At 40.6% G+C, this 20383-nt stretch overlaps 1 protein-coding gene across 1 annotated transcript in view; it reads right to left on the bottom strand.

Moving 5' to 3' along the window:
• GBF1 (golgi brefeldin A resistant guanine nucleotide exchange factor 1) overlaps window positions 1-20383 on the bottom strand; it is a 99010-nt gene that overhangs the window by 18466 nt on the left and 60161 nt on the right. Inside the window, 15 exon segments of the mRNA XM_030951228.1 lie at window positions 204-327; window positions 749-951; window positions 3871-3959; window positions 4487-4627; window positions 5105-5291; window positions 5606-5800; window positions 6198-6296; window positions 6975-7186; window positions 7364-7532; window positions 8045-8271; window positions 9493-9628; window positions 16236-16290; window positions 18014-18074; window positions 18433-18541; window positions 19165-19283. Of these exon segments, the coding sequence (XP_030807088.1) occupies window positions 204-327; window positions 749-951; window positions 3871-3959; window positions 4487-4627; window positions 5105-5291; window positions 5606-5800; window positions 6198-6296; window positions 6975-7186; window positions 7364-7532; window positions 8045-8271; window positions 9493-9628; window positions 16236-16290; window positions 18014-18074; window positions 18433-18541; window positions 19165-19283 (2126 nt within the window).

Here is a 20383-nt window from a genome sequence, read left to right as displayed (position 1 = left end):
TCTGGGACAAACAAAAATCCCAGGTTCTGGCTCCAACTTCTAAAAAGCAGCCCAGGAATCTATTTACCCCTGCCAGCTCCTACAAAACAACAGCTGCTGCTTGCAGAGCAGTTATATAGGCCATTTGATCTGACATGCCCACCATGGCAAGCTGATGGACAAGAAAGAAGAGAGTTTTGAGCTTTCTGCCACCAAGTACACACCCTCCAATGCTCTGTGAAGGCTTCTAACAGTCTCTGAATTACAGGTGCCTCTCCTGGTAATCTAAAGGCCTCTAGATAAAGTCGTAAAGCTTCATCCAGCCTTAAACCTTGGAAGCTGAAAGTCCTGCAAAAACAATGAAATGCAATGAGAAGCTGAAACAGGATGGGAAAGGTAAGATAAACTTAATAACTACAATCTTGTTTGCTTAGACAGTAGAGAGGAGGGTGAGGAGAGAAGAAAAGAAATATACCATGAACAGCCAAAAACAATAAAGGAGAGTCAACAATCTTACAAGTGATTATGCAATTGTCTCTCCAGTCTTCACAGAGACTGGCCCAGCTGAAAGGCACTTGAATATCATACTTATACATATTTAAGGTGCTAACATATGCAAGAGACACACAGAATTAAGGCATGTCAGTACAGAGAGAAGCAAGTGATAGAAATGCAATGCTTCCAGGAACTACTATTCTACTGCTTTTTTTATTACTAAACTCTTAACTTTCACTGTTTCCTGTCTGAAGAGATTCAGAAGCACACTCACCCAACAAAGCTTTCCAGCAAGTCTATGTTCTTACGGTCACTCACAAATTCCCCAATCATCTTTTTGTCCAGGCGAGGATTTTCCCGTAACCACCTGGCCACTTCATTGTTGTCAATGGGGGTGGCAAGAAGGTTTTTCTCCTGCAGAAACTGTATCCCTTTCTTTGGTTTTTGGTTGAACTGCTCTGTGCCGGTTATCAGGAGCTGCAGGAGACAATCTGATAATTACAGCTTGAAGTGCATTTCTTATTTTAGATTGTTCTTGGCATTTGAATCAAAAACAAAACAGAATTAAAATCAGCCTTAGCATGATCAAGTTTACTGTACTGCGTAATCCAGGAAAAATGCTAATGAAGGACAGAAAATCTGCATTCATCACAAGGTTTACCATCAAATAGTACTGGACAGAGTAAGCATGAGCTGCCATCTCCGAAAAGCTTTAACGTCTAACCAAGCAATAAGCTCTGCTGCTTCAAATGCCTCACCTGCTCTCATGTGTAAACACAGCAGATAAACCCCAGACATGTGGCAAGATCAGCCCTACCCAGTTATAACAGCAGCACTGCTCTAATGTCCTTTCCTGTCCCTTTGGCTCCAGGTTCTCATAACTACCTCACCATTAGGAGTCAGGCAGCAAGAATCCTCAGCACTTATTCAACGTGTGTCAGAGATGGTCCCAGGAACATCTGGTATTCCAGCCTGACAAGGTTATTTGTAGTCTGGGAAGAGCAGATACATACTTGGTTCTGAAAGGAAGTCACCTAATCTGCCCTCTTAGGAAACTAGACTGTACCATAGTCACAGTGTAATAAATCAACTAAGAAAGGGTTAACTGGATGTTCTTGGTGCTGTTCAGAAAAAACAAAAGCACAAACAATGGTATGAACTTTACTAAGGAACTAGAATAAATGTCAGTTCCCTGCTAGCTCCTATCATGATCAGACTGCTAGCAATGACCTAGTGAACTAAATTCGTGACCATCATGATTACTACCTCCCCTGGGTTTCTCAGTACCTCAGAAGCCACCAACCCTCTGGTCTCTGCTTCCCCTGCCTGTGTGAGCATCCTCAAAACTGCAATGAAACACAGACTCTGAAATAGCATGGAGTGCACAGAGACCCAGTGAGGCCATAATGAAAGAATAACCAACAGGCCTGAAGGGACTGTATAACATTGGCAGCATTTCTATTCAGCAGTAAATCCTGAAACCCAAGACCAGGGATATTCTATGGACTGGTTGAGTCCAGAGACTTCTTAAAACCACTTGAAAGGAGACCGGACTGCTGGCAATTTGCAGTGCATTTACAGTCATGTCAGTCTTGTGCTTCTGAGCTTCTGGTCACCACCTTTGGAAACACCAAAGAAAACTTTCTGTTTGATGCACAGTTTATTTTCTGCTTTTATGTAGCTTTTTTCTTCCAACTGTGGTAATGTTTAGTACTTCGGAGGTTAAAGGAGGTAGAACATGCTGGTGCCAGGTCAGCATGAACATAACTAAACCTGAGTGTTTGGTGCGCCCTTTTTATGTGCTTAGGATGAAACCACTAGGAGATTTAGAGTCAGAGAACAATTTTCCCTGGGCAAACTCGGAGATTTATGAACATCTTCCTGCCCCCTACTCTTGTTTTCTTCTAAACTTGTTTTCCAGCAGAGCAAAGCCACAGTATTACCAAAGGTTTTCAGTTAGAACAGAGGAAGCACTATGCAAGCTCCCTTCTCAACAATGGACTTTCACAGAGTCCATCAAGCAAAGCTGCTGTGAAAGCAAGATTTAAGGCAAAATTCAGTGCTTCCTTTGAATACTGTGCTGATGATCAGTTCCCCCCACTGTCCTCGTGGCTGGGGAAGCCAGTTACCATTACCCCACTGCAGCACTCTGCTGCAGGTAAAGAAAAAGATTTCCAAGTATTGCAGTAAAGTTCCTAGAGAGAAACCAATGCTTTAAATTACACTCAGATCCAGAGACTGCCAGAGTGTATCACAAAGCACAGACTAGTATGGCAACAGAAGAAAGAGATGTATTGTATTTTCTTCTATTTCTGATTAAGTTTAAACAAATATGACCATCAATCCCTTATAAAAATGTAAAATAAAACCACCTATGCTGGAGAGAGAAGCCAGAAGCCTTTTAGTCAGATACAAATAAAAAATCTTTTCTCTTTTACCACCAGTGAATACTTTAAAGACATTACTTTCTTTTCTACTATATCATCTCCTTACCCACAACTGGTATTGCCACTCATATTTCATCCAGAACATGCATTATTTTCATATTGAAATTTAGTAATCTCTCACACCTGAAATGAACCTACCTACCATGCATATGTTGTGCAAAGAGAACAAAATATGTCCAAAGAATATATGTGAATGAAAAAAAATCTCAAGAAACACACAACAAAAAAACCCAAAGAGTCCCATGCAACCCCTGGGGACTTAAGATATATTCATCCAGCGTCTCTGGAGGTGAAAGAGCAGGCCAGTACCAGGTATTTGACACAGGACAGCAGATAAATATAAAGCCATTAGCATGGAGTACCTTTATCAACACTAGGCCTAGCCCAGGCCCACTCAGGGAATGGAAAATTTGTATAAAGTTCAGACTACAACTTGGACTAACGAGGTTCAAGGAAACAGACTCTTAAAACAAAGAATGGCTTTACCACAATCAAAACAATCTTTTTGGTCATCCTTATGACCAAGCAAACATAGGAATTACTAAATCAGAATAGCAGACCAGTTAATTTCTACTGCAGGCCTCTTGGCACACTCCCCATTTACATATTTGATAAGAGTAGTGAAGCTGCTCTTTTTGATCAACCTACCTGATTATCTCCATATAATAAAAACTAAATCCAGAGACTTTCCCACCCAGAAATCAGATGGACCTAGCTTCCAAACTGTGCCACAAAATTTCCCAACAACTCCTGCAACCTTCAGCACAACTAAACCAGAACAGGTAATAATCACTGCTGTCTCTACAGTGTAGCAGGAATTTCAGTGGCTGACTCTAATTCTGATCAGCAGAACTCAAAATTTCTGAGGTATGACCACTCATGCAAAGCTCACATGGGATGGGAAATGAGAACACTCAAAGATCCATCTGTAGTATATTTCAAACCATACCTTCTTTTTGTTCTTAATCTGCATAAGTTCCTGAGGACTTGGAAGGATACAAGAAAATCGAGTAGGTTTCCTGGGGATACTCTTCTCAGCTAGAATGACAAAGCATCATTACAGTCAAATCTATCCCCAGAGTAGCACTCAGGCATGAGAGTGTCCCATAATAACTTTCAGTCATGGAGCCTTTGCTGCAATATGCTGTCCTGCAAATGGCAGTCACACTTCAATTTAATTACTACATTCCTCCCACCCACATTTTCTTCAGCATAATTGCATAGTAGCTTCTTGCCCCAGACAATTTCACACAGACACAAGATTTAATTTTCTGGCTGTTTTGGCTACCTACATTACTGATTCCCTGGAGAGCCCCTACCTTCCTTCAAAACTCTAACTCACACCTTTTTGACCCAAAGCGACCCATCAGATCTAATGCCTCCCAGAAGACATGCAACACCTAGTAGGCATAAACAGCACATATATAATAAACATACATTCACCATATACCTCCTTCCAATTTTGAGCACAATAGCTACAATGGTCCACACTATAACAGGACCTGTCAGCAAATGTCAGGACCATTCTAGGATACAGACGCCCAGGGTACTGCCAAGGCTATTACCTGCTTCACTCCCTCCTTCTAGCTCCATGCAGCTCTCCTTCATCTGGTCAGCCATAAGGCACCCACTGGTGGGAGGACATGTCCCAGCTGCCTCTGAGACTGCACTGGAAGATTTTCCCTCACTGAATACCCTCTCAATATCTGTAGATGTTAAAACAAACATATAAATAAGCAAGCAAACAAAACCCACAAAAAAATCCCAAACCAAACATCCACACAGAAACAAACCCATAAGCCAAGGAAAAAAGCTATCAACAGAGAAATAATGAACTGATCACTCTAAATTGAACATGTGCTTATTCAAAGGAAGGAACCTTCTAGTAACTTTGTAGTATCCTCAGTATTTTGTGTACATGAATTCCATGGCATACCCTCATTCTGTTGTGATTGCCAGTCTTGACATGGCCTTTATATAAAGCTTTGTGAGAGACAAATTTTAATATCTGCTATTTTTACAAATAGCAAGGTTATTAACATCAGTGTGTAGTTATAAAATGTGTGACAGGAAGACTGAAAACATGTATTTAAGGAGTTTACTATGTCAGGAACCAAAATGAGATCTCCAAGTTTAGCACAAGACTAAGCTTAATATTAAAATATTAAAGAAAGTGTTCTTACTATTGCTTGCTTCTTTGGTGCTGTTGATGGTTTCTGGGCTGGGTTTGACAACTTCCTTCTCTTGTTGATGTACGTTACTCAGCACTTTGGCCTGGCAGTGTGCCTCAGTGCTATCTATCACTGTCAGCAATGCTTCCAGAGACAGCAGATGGACAGTATACAGCTGTCCAGAAACTGGAAAGGCATTCTGGGAAATAACATGTAAGTATTAGTCAACTTTCACATCTCTCTCACCATAACAGGGCAAGTAAGTTTTCCCCCACCGCTTGGGGAAGGCAAAAAACTAGAACAGAACACCCTAAGCTTTCTAGCTTGTATTTAATAGTTTATCTGCTCTGATATTATTAAAGCCTCATGACTACTCTTTTTCTCTTCTGCTTCCCAATGTTCAATCCCTTCCTCATCTGCCCAGCTCACTCACCCCAGACCCTTTGAGCACTCCCACTGTTCAGTTCTGCCCTGGCTGCCCCTCCCTGCCCCTGACCCTGCCCGGTTCAGCACCTTGGAGAGCAGCTTGGTGAGCTCCTCGAACAGGTTGGCACAGTAGTAGTCGCAGTCATAGTTAATGTACAGCTCAGTCACAAAGCTGGGAATCCTCCACAGCTGAACAATGGCTTCCAAAGCCATCTCCTTCATTTCATAGGGCATCTTTGGGTTTTCCACAGCAATTATCTCCATCAGCTTCTTGATATACATCTGGCAGAAACACAGGGCAGCTCAGTTTAAGGAAAGAAAAAAAAGCAGGACAGTGAATAGCTTTGAGGACTGCAGAGGGAGATTTAAGCTTCACCTTCCCCCATAACATTCCATCTTTAATTATGGCTCATTCTGAAGGAGGCTGTAAAAAGGTTTCAAACAATTCTACTGGATCTACAGTTCTAAAAAAACAGTCTGAAGGCAGGCAGCATAGTATACCAGTCTCCAAGAGATTTGATTTTCCAACAGAAAAAGGCCTACACAGCCTACCCATAACACTGAGTCATTTATACAAACATAATTTGACACTTAGACTCTATTTTACTCTTCAGATGTATGCATTTAACTGAAGGCCAGCAAACTATTATGAGGCACCCAGTGATACCAAAAAACTCACCTCCAGCTGGAATTTCAGATGCTCTCTCATGCTCTCAAAGAGAAGAAAGCACACCCTGAGGGAGGCTGCATACAGATTGAGCCGTTCAACACTCAGTAGCTGAACAAGAAACAAAAAACCCTTTAAGAATTACAAAGACAAGTCATTATGTGCTACAAGTAGCAGTACTAGGGCACTGCAGGCATCACCTTCAACCAGCCAAAGCTCCATACACTGCCCTCCATAGCAATGACACTTTAAAAAACAATCCCTTGTTCAACTTCTTGGTTCCACTTTTTCTAGTGAGGATGAATATACTTAATTCTCATCTGTGTGTGGTAACACTTTACCTACTACAACTTGGTTCTTCTGTCAAGTCCACAGAGACTCTTAGTGGTGAAGGAACTTGGGAGAAGACCTGCCTCTGAGATGACCCCACTGCAATTAATAGCTTGGTATCCCCCAGAAGTTCGGCCTACTACTAAGCTGGTAACTTGCATCCATAATTACCACAAAATCAATTTGATCAAAACACAGTGTTATCCCACAGTAACAGTTCATTCAAATCACACTCATCTTTCTTGGCCCTGATCTGCAGAAAAAGAAAACAGCATGACAACCTCTCTGGCTTTGCAATAGCACCATTTGGTGCAATTCAGAATGCTCACTGCAGTGCAGGAGAGAGCTTGTTTGCAAACCTGCCAAACCTGATAATGCTAAATTTCAATACACTCTCTGATGGACATTCCTATCTGACTCCCCAGTGCCATGTTCCATGTGAGCACAAGCCAGACTCACTTGAAACAGGTGCCGGCACAGCTCCTCCTTGACGAGCCCCAGCAGGGACTGGCAGTTTGCGATGGGTGCTGACTCCAGGGCCACGGTCAGCAGCTGCAGCCCCATGTGGATCATCACCTCGGAGTTGTGGCGGTCATGAGGGTTGGTGAGCGAGATGAGGAAGCGGAACAGTTCTCTGATACATGGCAACCCATATGGGACCAGAGCTGCTCCTGGAGAAAAAAGAGAGATTAGCAATCTAAATTTGCTTTTTGTAGGTGCCTAGCAAGTGTTAAAAATTTAATTGTTACAGACCCACTAAGGAACAGGAGCTTATCAGCCTCTTAGCAGGAAGTGAAATAGAACAGTGGAAATGAAGAAGGACTTCAGCACCATTGCCCACCTCTCACCTTCTTTTTGGGAAGACTGAGTAAAACGCACTCCCCGGGGGTTTACATAGTCCATGTCATGAACTGAGGCAGAGTCAGAATGTTCTGCTACAGATGTGCACTCCTCTAGGACCTCAGGGATAGACTCGACAGAAGCTGACTGGACCTTCTCCTCCCTCAGACTTTCATTCTTCATTGAGATGTCATTTGAGAATGAAAGAAGCAAAAGAAGAGTTAAGCACTCGACAAGTGAAAAAAAAGTCTCATTTGTTTGCAGTTAATCTGTAACTATTAAAACAACACAGGCCACTAATGGAAGAGTACCATAAAAACAAAATTTAAGAGAAAAGAGAGCCTCTACATAAGCTGCAACCCTCTTTACCCTTCCACTTACATCAAGTTCTTACCTGCTTTATATAACCCAAGGCCGTAAGACTAAGGACTTTACCTCAAAAATACTCCTATAACCTATCAGTTCTTACTCCCTCTGAGGTGAAAAATTTTGCTCATTTTTTTAAAACGCTACACAACTTCAGCACACTACTTCTGTTTAAGCCTTCCTAGCATTTTTACCATTCAAAATATCTGCAGCTCTGAAAGATCCCCTGTGGCTCTATGATCCTTTCAAATAGCATTACTGTTGTGGGGAGAAGTGATCATGCAGGGAGTTGGAACCTTTGTTTACAAATTATATTCATGTACCTGGAGTTCAGGCTGATTTTGATTTTCAGTGACTTTGGCCTCATTTGAAGGTCCTGCATTAAGTCCCAAAGAAGTGACTTGGTCCAAATCTGTCAGGTCTTCCTTGGATGTTGTCTGTGAAGACAACTCCAACCCACTGTCTGTGACAGGGCTGACTGCAGATGAAACATTTTCTGAGCTCCCAGAGGAGCTGGGAGAAGGACCATCTATGAAAGCAACTCCGCTTGCTGATGAGAAACGGAAGAAAAATGATTAGTATTGCTCTGTCCCTCAACCACAAATTCATACATTCAACACAGCAACAACAAATTCTCTCATTGCTACTTCACACTACAAATAATCTCAGCACACTAATGTGAGAACATAGATAAACTAAGGTCTCTCTTGCTAGGTATTAATGAATTAGATAGATGAACATTGGAGATACTAGCAGTTCTCCAAATGTAACACAATAGTTGGAGTCTCACTGACTCAGCAAATTAGCTAACTTAGATAAAGGGTGCAGAGCATTTACATAAGAAGGAATCTGAAAAGTCTAAAAGGTGTACTTTACTCTTTAATACAATGACACAACCACTTTAAATACTTGCATCAAGAATCAATCATTCCTTCAGAGCAAGAATTTTGACTTGATTCTAAAGCAAGACCATTATCTTTAATTCTTCCTAAACAAATGAAGTTGCATTATGATTCAAATGGATCTGAAATACGAGCAGTGAAGAATTTCCACCAAATTCTGTCTCTAAATATGAGACAGTGCTCCAAGAATCTAAGTGTTCTCTATGGAATCACAGAATCAATTAGGTTAGAAAAGACCTCTGAGATCATCGAGTCCAACCTATGACCCACCACCACCACCATGTCAGCTAAACTATGGCACTGAGTGCCACATCCAGTCTTTCCTTAAACACCTCTAGGTGACTCCATCACCTCCCTGGGCAATCCATTTCAATGTTTAATCACCCCTTCTGTGAAGAAATTCTTCCTAATGTCCAAGCTAAGCCTCCCCTGAAGCAGCTTAGGACTATACCCCCTTGTGCTGTCACTAGTTGCCCTTGGTTCTCCTCTTGTCACGGTTCCTGTTCTCAGTCTCTTCTATCTGCTGCATCCTTCAACTCCTCTGCACCACATGGCTGTCCTTAACCTCAGCCACTTTTCCAGGTGTCCATTCTCTTTTTTCCCAACTACCCCTATGAGGCATGCTGAAGGCACAGAAATGCTGTTAAGTTATGTGCAGGGCCATGCCTTTCTCATCAATATGTATTCCATTTCCTGAAAACTTTCCCCTGGACCTGAAAAGCTATGATATGTTTTATTGCTACAGTAACTGAGAACTAATATGAAAAGAATTAATGCAAAATAATATGTTAGGAGAAAATAAATATAGATAGATTCAAAAAAGCTCTAGCATGGATGCTGTCTGGTTTCTTGGAAAAGACTCAACTTACCTGTAGTATTAGTAGCATTGCCTGCTGATGGCTCTGTCCCAGGAGAGACCTTAGTTACATGTCGAGGAGGCCTAGGTGATCTCTTCTGCTTTTTCCATTTTGATGATTCACTCATTCCTCCAGCTCTCATTTTCAACTGAAAACCAATAATCATTAATATCAGTGCTGCAAAACCACATAGTATAATGGATTACACAAGCCAACTCAGAAAGACTACCTCAAAAACTTTAAAGTCAGGCAGTAGCACTTAAATATATCACACAAATTAATCAGCACCTCAAAATCATGCAAACTACTACCCCTTGACTCCCCACATATTAGCCAACACTCCACACCTAAAGCAAGGGACAATTAACTCGGTGATTCTGCCATAATATATACTTAACAGTTCAATTATCACAACACTCCTTATTCCCTATCAATACCTCCCAACTTTAAATTAGGAGAAAGAATTCTCTTAGACCTACACATCTCAAATCTCTCTGCTTTTACCAAAGCTCCTAGACTTCCAAATGGCATCAATTAAAGTATCTAAGTAAGCATTAGTTAAGTTTGACATGAAGTTAAAATGTCACCATCTATATATCGAGCTGGAAATGCAGCATGAGCATGCTGCAGCTCTGCCACTGACCTCTTGTCTCAATTCACTCTTCATCTTTGCAGCAATGCCATGCTCACTATTAACAAGTATTTCTAACACTTCACTTGCTACTGGTGCAAGCTACATTGCAAATATCACATCAGGAATTTCGAAACAAACCTCATTCTCCTTTCACCTGCCTTCTGTCATTACTTCTCTTCTAAACCTAACCTTAACTCTTGATATCTCTGTTGACTAAGATGCTTTTTCTAGTTTGTGTACAGAACTTTGATTGGGAAAAGAAGAACAAAACCAGGAGCAGGGCAGACTGTGTGGCACTTACTGCACAGCTCTGCTATTTCAGGCATGCAAAAATGCTCTAGAACTCCAGAAAACCAGTATGATATTTAGTCACATAGCCAATGGCCCTGGCCAGCATGAAAACTCGTTCCTTACAACATAAGTTCCTCCAAGTGCAGGATTGCATGTACTCTTGCATTTGGTAGCTGCAGGCAGCTTTTCTGATGCTGCCACCTCCTCAGTCTGAGTGCAAATTAAGCACTGAACCAGTATCTTGCAGGTTGTGGAAACCTTTCCACAAGTTTCAGTACCAGGCCCTATTCAGTATTCTTCTTTGTAAATTTATCACAGTTAAATTTTATTTTGGGCTAAAATATTCCTTATTTCTTATATCTCTAGCATCAGATTTAGCATATGTATAAGGCAGCTATATTCTTTAGTCTCTTCCTTTTTCTGCAACTTACCTCCCACCAGCTACTACTACTCTTAAATGCCAATAGATCTTCTAGGTTCCACTACTGTTTTTCCTTCTCTTTCCATCTTCCAGGTAGAATTCTAACTCCCTGTATATGGCCTCAGCCTGTATTTCTTCCCATTTAAAAAAAGAAGCTTGTAAATGTTATATCCCACTGCAGTAAAGCATTTGTGTAACTTTTCTTCACACCACAAGTTTTATTTGCTTGATGACTAATCCCCAGGTTGTAGCTATGCTACAGTTTCCTTGAGTGTGCTGATTAATAGGCTCAGAATTACTTTGCTCCTTGTTATTTCTTTCAAATATTGCAGCAAGAATCTTCTAAATCACAGCTTCTGGCAAATACTTACATGACAAGCACACAGGTAAAACCAAATTTTCCAGATCTCAAAATGTTTTACAATGCTTATGGATCACAAACCTTTCATGTCAAAATTATCAGCTTTCTCACCCTTCCCATTTATTCCTGTTTCATAGGGCTATATAAAATATGTGTTATTTTTGATTCTTGGCAATTTCTAAAACCTGAGCCTTAAATACTACCAATAGCTGCATTTCTTAAAGGCTTAAGCTGCAAATTACACCATATAGTTTTACCTACCAGTTATTACAGAAACAGCTGTATTTTTTTTTCTCCTTTTTCAGTAACTTATACAGTAAGATCTGAAGACGAGTGGTTCATTGTACCAAGCTACTTTCATTAGGAAGGAAATCTGGAAGCATTATTGGTGTTAAACCAAAAAAAGTCCGTTTCACACAAAACAGACATTGCTTCTACTAAATCTAGTTATCATTATTTGCCAGGTTAAAAGTTACTTGCAGCAGGATGCAAAATTGAATCAGCAAAACGGAGCTGAGATACTGATACAGGCTAAGCATGTATCACTCCTGAGAAACACCTAACATTTGAAACGTCCTATCAGTCAATGCAACCTAACAACTTAATCACTGTTTCTAATCTCCCCTTTGATACAACACCAAATGCCACCTCAATTCAACACTAGCCCTTTCAAAAAAAGCATTTTTTCTCAGACACAAAATCTACCCTCTGTGATTATCCTGTGTTTCATTTTAACTTCCAAGGTTGCATCTCGAGGGCCATAAGATACAGACCCATCTGTAATCATTTCAATGAACCTGTGCCTTCCTTCAGAGACTGATTCACAACAGCTTCATATGGATGGGGAACAGTGTGGTCAGGCAAGCAAGAAGACTTACTTGATTTTTAAAGATTCCAAAACATTTAATCAGACTATAAATCATTTAGACCAGAATCTAAGTTTATTTGACCTTTTTAGGTGGGTTGTTTAGGTTTTTTTTGTGGTATTTTTGGGGATTTTGGTTGGTGTGGTTTTTTGTGGGTTTCATTTTTTGTGGTTTTTGGTTTGGTTTTTTAGGTTTTTTTTGGGGGGTGGGAGGAAGTTCTTTTGTTTGGTTTCTTTTGCAGGGAGTGGAGGGATGAGTGGGGTGAGATGAGATTACCCAGGAGGTCTTTTTCCTCTCATACCATCCAATCTCCACATTCTACAAAAACAGGTATCCTTTTATTAGAATTACCTAGTAGGACTACATAGGACTATTTCCCATACAATTTTGCCCTCCTTCCTTTTTATTTTACTATCTCCTTTCACTTCAATGCAGCAAACTATTGCACAGCTTTAAAAATTTGCAGAAGCAACAGAAAAGCTTAATAAAAACATTTCACCAGCATCAGGAGGCCAAATGCTGTTTTAGCAAACAAACACTGAGCTTGGGAATTCTAAAACAATACATATATCAAAGGACAGCAAAGTAACATCATTCCTTCTGGATTTTCTTTGAATTAAAAGGTAACAGTCTCACATCTCTTTGCTTTTAATGTTAGTATAAAAAATGTAAAAAACACATGTACACTTTGCCTTTAACTAAAGGAACTATTTCTAAATCTTGTTTTTACCTTCAATTCCAAGACATGTCCCAGTTTCTCTAGAAAGCTTCATGGTATGTTAACACACTGATATTTTAAACCTAATGTTGCCTTTTTGATTAAATGCAGCAGTTAAATGGCATTTAATAGACCATTAATATATCCTTAATCTTACACATTATCTAAAACTCTCATTCCCTCTTCCATGCTCAGCGATATTAGAGTTACATTAGTTTTCTAATTATCAACATCCTTGAGACTACATTAAGCTTGTACTTTTGACAGTGAAAACCATTTGGTGTTGGTATTTAAAAAATATTCTTTAGAAATGAGAGAGGGAGCTCAAAGGTACTGTTCATTCATCTTGAAATTCTGTACAGATTCGATTACATTTTTCTGAGTTACCTTTGCATAAAGAAATGTCCACAAAATTACAGAAGAAAAAAATTACAAGACTCCAACTGCTTCCTTTGATAGATGAGGTTTTACAAATAAAACCCTAGCTAAGGTCTAGGAAGGTGAAGAAAAATATAACACTATAGGATTTTTTTAAAAGGTCCATGAGATCTCATTTTTCTACAAGCCACCTTACCTGTACTCGTTTGTTTTTCCATAAGATACTGTAAGCCTCAAGAGAAAAGGGCAGGGGCCAATGATTAGTAATTAAAGTGATTACACTAAAACATGAGCTCATTCTAATGCAGCATGGAACTGGTCAGCACACCAAGTAGCGTTCAAGACACAGAAGCATGCATAGAGAACGCAGTCCACGGTCCGAGTCCTGGGGACACCAAGGCAATCCAGTCATCTCATTTCCATACCTGCCTGTACTGCAACAACTAATGAAGGTTATTTGGTGAATGCATTTATGCATCTTAGGCAACTATGAACAAAAGCCACCTCAAAAATCTGTGAAGATTCAGATTTATGTTCCTCCTCACTCCCACAGCAGAACCCAATGTCTACCTAGAATGCTTTCTATTGCAAAGGCAAATATTTCTTAGTCTTTTTTTTCTGTGCAACTCTGCATAAATCTGCAAGTCTTGAGCCTTTCAAACTATCCTCTTCATATAACTATTTTGTCTTAGACACAGGACAAGAGTGGCATTTCTAAATGTTCTGTTCAGCTCTGTCTGGACTAAGTAACATTAATAGCAAACAAAAAATAAAGCTACATTAAGTTTATGAACCAACATGGAAAACTGAGAACTGTCCTAACTTAGTTTTTCAGGGTGACTATGATTGATCAAAAACAAATAATCTGCATGCCTACAGTATTTCTTTGGAAGTATTTTCTAGGGGAATTAGCAGGGACTAACACGTTTTGTAAATCAGTTTGCCCCACTGATCCCCCATTAGCATATAATCTGCTGGGACACATACTTTCAGTAGAAACATGAACAAAAGATGTTGAAAATACACAGCAATCTCCTTCAAAAAAACTTCAGAAAGCATTGAACTCTGTGGCCCTGTACCAAGTAACAAAGCTCAGGGATTCAGACTTTGACTAAAAAAATTTTAAGGCATGCTGGGTCAAAAGACTCCTCAGGTATATGGATGAGCTAGGTCTATAATTAAAATCAACAGGCAAGACACACAACACTTCAGAGACAAATCTACACTTTTTATGTTTCCTTTTTTTGGGTTTTCACTGTCAAATCTTACTCAGGCCTTCCCACTCCCTTCCTCCAGAGGATGCTGTCATGGTGTCTGAGGTGGCACTCACCAAGACAGTGAAGGCTGCAGTAAAACAAGGGTCTCTGCCTCCCAAGCCTGCCCCATGTGCTGCCACAACACTGCAAAGCAACCACGGCATGCACTGTCCCCAAAAGCCATGCTGTGTCAAATGAGTGGAGGGAGATTTGCTGCACACAACGTAACTATCTCTCAGGTGGTATTTACAAGAGAAGGAAGAGAGGAGTAAGGTGAGAAGGGAGAAGGGAGAGAGCAGCCTTCAGGTTCTTAAAGATCAATACCCTCTCTAACTGGTTCAGGGCTTTGGGCTGTTCCCCACTACTTAGCTCCAGTTTGTTGAGGAGACCTGAAGAAATCTGTGAAAGATAGGCAAATGCATGGTTTAAACAAAGCAAAATAAACCCAAAGAGAAGAATAACCTGGCAGAGTGCAAGGCTGCAGGGCACACTCCTGGCATGCACAGCAAAGAGACAGTACAGGGTAACTGCACAGAGCAGACACAAGACAGAGCATCACTTAACCGAGCTGAGAGCAGCCATCACTTGGGAAAGGCAGCCTTCCTCAATTCAGTCACCTTCCCTTCACACCTGTACACAGATCAACAAAGCCTGGCTCCTGCAGGACATGAGACTGATCTCTTTTAGCTTTTCTGTATACAAGCCTACCATCACCACAAATCCTGTGACTTCTCCACAGCAAGGGGAACAAGCAGTCATTGGTTTACCATACAAGAAGTAAAGCCCTAAGCCTTACTAGGCTTCAAACTCCTACAACCAAGCATTCAGTCTCTCAAAACACTTCTATAATGGCTCTGAAATGTATGCTTACCCTATGCTGTCCCTTTTCTCAACTTAGTGAAATACAGAGTAGAAGCTAAAAGCTGTATATTCAGTGTTAAGTTGAAAGGTGCTTATTTCTTCTCTAGCACTTTTCCCCATCCTGTTGCTCTCAACAGCAGAATCAAACAACCTTTATTGACATTCTTCATATGGAATATAAAGAATATAGAAGTATATATGCAGTCCCTCAATAGGACCTCTCTTCAATAAGAAATTACTATATTAATAATCATATAAGGTCACATAATGTTATTTGAAATACAGATTCCAGCTACTAAAAACCTCACTGTATTTATCAAGATGGTGGTGTTGAACAAATCCAGAACTTCTACCCTCAGAAAACTGTACATTTAGGGAAAGGGAGATAAAGAAAAGTCTACTTTGATTTGGCTGCTAATAGAGATGGCATTGATCATGTGAACTAAGGTGCTCACCACAGAATGTTGTCCCTTCTATAAGTCACCAAAGTTTTTTCTACAAAAGCCAATTTCATGCTTTCATGCTGTTTCACCAGCCTCAAAAAGTTTCCCTTCCACACAGGAGGAACTAGACAAAAATATATCCCAAGAGCTCAGTATTAAACCTGTAGTGAATGAATAATGATTAAAAGAAGCTGGAGAGAGAGCAGAAGACAGCAGATAACCAGACAATGACACCATCAGGTCCCAGAACTTGCTGGGGTTTTCTAGCCCACAGCACTGATGGCTGTTCCCAGAATCCAGACCGTCTCACTTAGGCAGCAGTATCATTAAAAAGACTTGGCACTGGGCTATCTAGACTTAATCCCACAGAATTAATGAACCTATGTCCATTTATGCGGTTAAACATGCTCTTTCAGTGAACTGGGACTTGTGGAAACGAAGAAATACAAGTGTGAAAACAAACAAAATAGAAATGAGCGCAAGCCAAAGACAGGAGCAGAACAGTCAACACAGTGCTGGGTCTTACCTTCTTCATGTTCGTTCCCATGTAGCTTTTAGGCTCTTCTTTAAACTGAGGCAACCTGAAATACAAAGAGCAAGCCAAAACACATAAGCTTATATGGATTAACAAGAGGGGAAAGAACCAGGCTGGTCTTTCCAGTTATGCTGCAGATACTAACTCCCACAGGTTTACCACAAGTATATGAGCCTCTTTGTGAAGAAAATCAAATTAGGTTTTCTTCACAAAGAGAGACTCTACTAATTTCTTTTCCTGCCAAAATCTATCAAGGGAAAGAACCCACACAAGTATAGATAAGAGGTGCTTTGCACACTAATACTGCTAATGGCTGTTTTTCTATATTGATTTTCCCGCCATGTAAAGACCATTTATTTTCCTTCAGTGTATGTTTTCAGCAGTGGACTATTTAGATTTGTTCAAAACAGGTTTCTCTGATGCTGCTACAAACAGCTGCTGAATCAGTGTCATCCACACCAGGACTCTTGCAGTGTACGTGTTATTTATTACTAGTCATGGCAATTTTTCTCTTTGAATTTGTAGAAACCCCAGCAGTTATCCTGTGTTCAGCATCGTATAAACACAACTGTGGAGGGCAGCAGATGTACATCAAGCTTATCTTTGGAGATAAGCAGTTCTCATCTCAGAATGAGGTAGGCTGCTGTCACCTGTGCTACCAAACGACAGCACGTACAGCTCTACAATTCCACACACCCTGCTCTCTCTTCTTTACTGTTTCTTTACCACAGTTCTGTCTTTACTTCATGAGGATATAAAAACCTTAGAGCACAGCTTTGGCTGTTTCGTTTTTGGGAACCCAAGATGGCCAAATCATCCCTGCAGTTGCTGCTTTTGCCTTGCACCTCTTCCCAATGATCCCAGGCACAGATGGTGATGGTGTCTCCGAGCCTTATCAAGAAGGACAGAGGAGATGATTACAGAGTAAGTAATGAAAAAGCACCAAGTAAAATTCACACATGCATTTGGAGAAAAAGTAATGTGGTTTCTCCTCTTTGAGGAGACTGATTCTTCCTTTGCCCAACATTCATCTAATGCACGATGCAGGACACATAGAGGAGAAGAAAACTGAGATCTCATTGGAACTGTGTGACAATGGGAAAAAAACATATGATGCAACTGTGCTTCATAAGCTGTCAGTTTCACCAAAATATTTTTCTACTAGAAGTATATATGTACCTGTAAAAATTTCCTTTTTACAATACCTAGGGAAAGTCTATGATTATTTCACTATTTGGAGAAACAGTTTTGAACTTAATTAACTTACTTGAGTTTTAAAGAAGTCATCTTAATTACCTGAAGGGTGCTGAAAAGGGCAGAATATTTGTCCAAGACACACGATTTCAAGAATTTTAAATGTTCTTTGATGTGTGAGGTCAAAGCTCTCAGCTAGAAATCAGTGTGTGGGTATTCAACACCATTTCTGTTCTCTCTGCTAAAGAGAGCTATATTTTTACAGAGCAGCTTTTTTTCAGTGAAGTTTGTATTCTCTGTCCTGAAACTGGTTCTCTATCCTAAAGCTCTTCATTACTTGGCTGTCCATCTCTCCTCAAAGGACACCCTAAACCAGGCAACCTTCCCTACCTCTGTCTCCCTGCAGTTTGACAGGGTCAGCCCTAGAGAAAAGTGCCAAATCCTTCATCCCCTTCCACCTCTAAATAATGACCATTTTGGATGATTTTTCTGAGGGCCCTTAAGTGGAAGCGCGGAATTTTTCTGTCCTTAGAGGGCCATCTCGGCAATGCTGAGGCAAACACAAGCAGGTTTACCTTGTGAAGAGCAGCTGCACCATGTCGACCAGAGTGTGCTCTGCAGATTTTCTCAATAACTCTGCGAAGACAAAAACAAATAACACAGGTGTCATTACTCAGTGTGATATTATCAAGAGGCTTCTTCAAGCAGACTCCCCTCCGAGTCTTGTTTACAGAGATTACGGCAAATTTATTAAAACCAGCTCCAGCCCCGCGTTACTGCAAACGGTCACGGCATCACACGGTGGCGCTACACAGCTGGGGAACAGAGCAGTCCAAAGTACAGCAAACGCCCAACAAATGCTCCATGAAGTTGTAGAAAGACACAATAATATAAAGCTCAGCAGCTTTCCATGGATGCATGCTCTACAACAGAACTGGTTAATGCTGAGGAAACCTGATCAGTTTCTTGACGGCAGAAGGATGAACAAACCTACCACTGAGCCTCATTTCGAAGCATATGCGGAAACAGGACTGCATGATCTCACACACCGACTCATTGGTGAGGTGGGCTCCCACTGGGGTGAGCAGCAACGTCCTCAACACCTGCGAAGAACAGCACCCACATGTACCACTCTGCAATGATACTTGCATGCATTCCCAAGAGCAGGTTGGTTTCCTCAAGAAAGACCGCCATGAGCAGAAAACCTAAGGAGGCTTCTCCTGGAGTCATTTCAAACTGAATACTGCGCTCAAGAAGCCAATTAGCAGACAAGAATGATCTTCTGACCCACTTCTAAAAGGGGTCCGATACACTGCATGCTACCCAATATTTAAATTCAGGAACTAGATATCTGCTCAGAAGTACACACACCAAAGAGGTATACAGTCCATAGTTTTGACTCTACAAAAAACTTTTCTCAAAAATAAGTCTGAGAGCTCCATATTCTTAATTAACTCCCCCAACACAGACCATGCAGAAGGTAGGATTACCAACACTACCACATTATCAAGTCCATAATTTTAAAATAATTTAATTTAAGCTTATAACTATTTTCATTTGGAAAAGCTTTTACCACAGGTATATGAGCCATTTGTTTAAAAATAAAGTCTGTCACTAAGCTCCTGCAGAGTCAAAACATTGCTTCCTCCTCTTCATCTCTATGTAACAGGATATGTTCCACAACAGGCAGCAACCATTATGGTAATTACCATTTCTCTCCTCTTACCTGTAGGATTTTCATCAAGACAACCTCATCGCTCGCATGATCTGTGCCCACAAATCGAGCATGAGTGACAGCATCTGCCATGTTCTCCATCCCCTCTGCTGTGCCCTCATGGCTGGGATCTGAGTAACAGAATAAAAGACATGTGTCACAGAACAGCCATCTTACAAGTCTACCACCTGTGTGAGGAGACATCTACATGGAGATATTGTGTGACCCTCAGCATCCTCAATTTATGTGACTTGCACTGAGTTGACCTGACAAGAACATAACTCACCTCCCACTAATAGAAAGGCTTTATAACTGGGAGCTTTCAGAAAGATGTATCAAGAATCTACTTACATTTGCAAAAAAAAAAAAAAAAAAAAAACCAAAACAACCAAAACCCCAAAAAACAAAAAACAAAAAAACAAGAAAAAAACTTAACAAAGAAAATAATTACAATTCCGTTGTTACCGGTTCTCTATGTTTTAGAAGTTAACTTCTAAGACTGTGTCCTGTTCCCTACAATACAGCACAATCAGCTATTAAATGCATTCAGGTTCTCCTTGGGAATAAAGAAAAAACAGCTCTTAAACATAGGGGACCTAAAATTTACTCTCATGAGAAGAAAATGCCAAACAGGTTCCACTAAATCGAGAAGGGAAAATTGTCTCTTGTTCTCATCCCTCTCAAGGAATGAGAGCTGGGAAGGAACAGACCAGCAGCTTTCCCCAGAGAAAACAGCAGACAGACACAATCACAGTTTAGATATCAGAGTTGCAGGCCTCCCACTCCAATCATTCATCAAGGCTCCTTCTCTCCATTTCAGTATTTTGCAGCTACAAACAATGGTGCAGTTGAGGGAATGTTTAGGATGAGATTGTTGCCAGTAACTGAATCTCATGCTACATTACAGTGGCTTCAGAAAAGCTGCCTCTGGCTTTGATTTCATTCTCACTTAGACAGTATGGCACTGGGCAAGAATCTTGATACCCTTCTACCTAAACAGTCATTAGGAAAGAAAGAAGACAACCTAAACATTGCTTAATATCTCATTAATTGGCAATGAGGCCTCTTGAACTCCAGCAACAATGATGCTGACAGAGCAACCAAGCAAGACCTTGTAAGCTTTGCAGAGAAGCTCTGCAGATTCTCTCTTGGACTCCAGTAACGTTCACATCTAGGAAGGGCTATAAGCCCTTGGTGTTAAAGAAAGCTGCCCTTACTGCGGTCCAGAGAC

This window comes from Camarhynchus parvulus, chromosome 6 (genome assembly GCF_901933205.1).
Source record: "Camarhynchus parvulus chromosome 6, STF_HiC, whole genome shotgun sequence".
Lineage (NCBI taxonomy): Eukaryota > Metazoa > Chordata > Aves > Passeriformes > Thraupidae > Camarhynchus > Camarhynchus parvulus.
The sequence above is the reverse complement of the archived record's forward strand: the minus strand, read 5'-3'. Positions and strand labels throughout refer to the sequence as shown.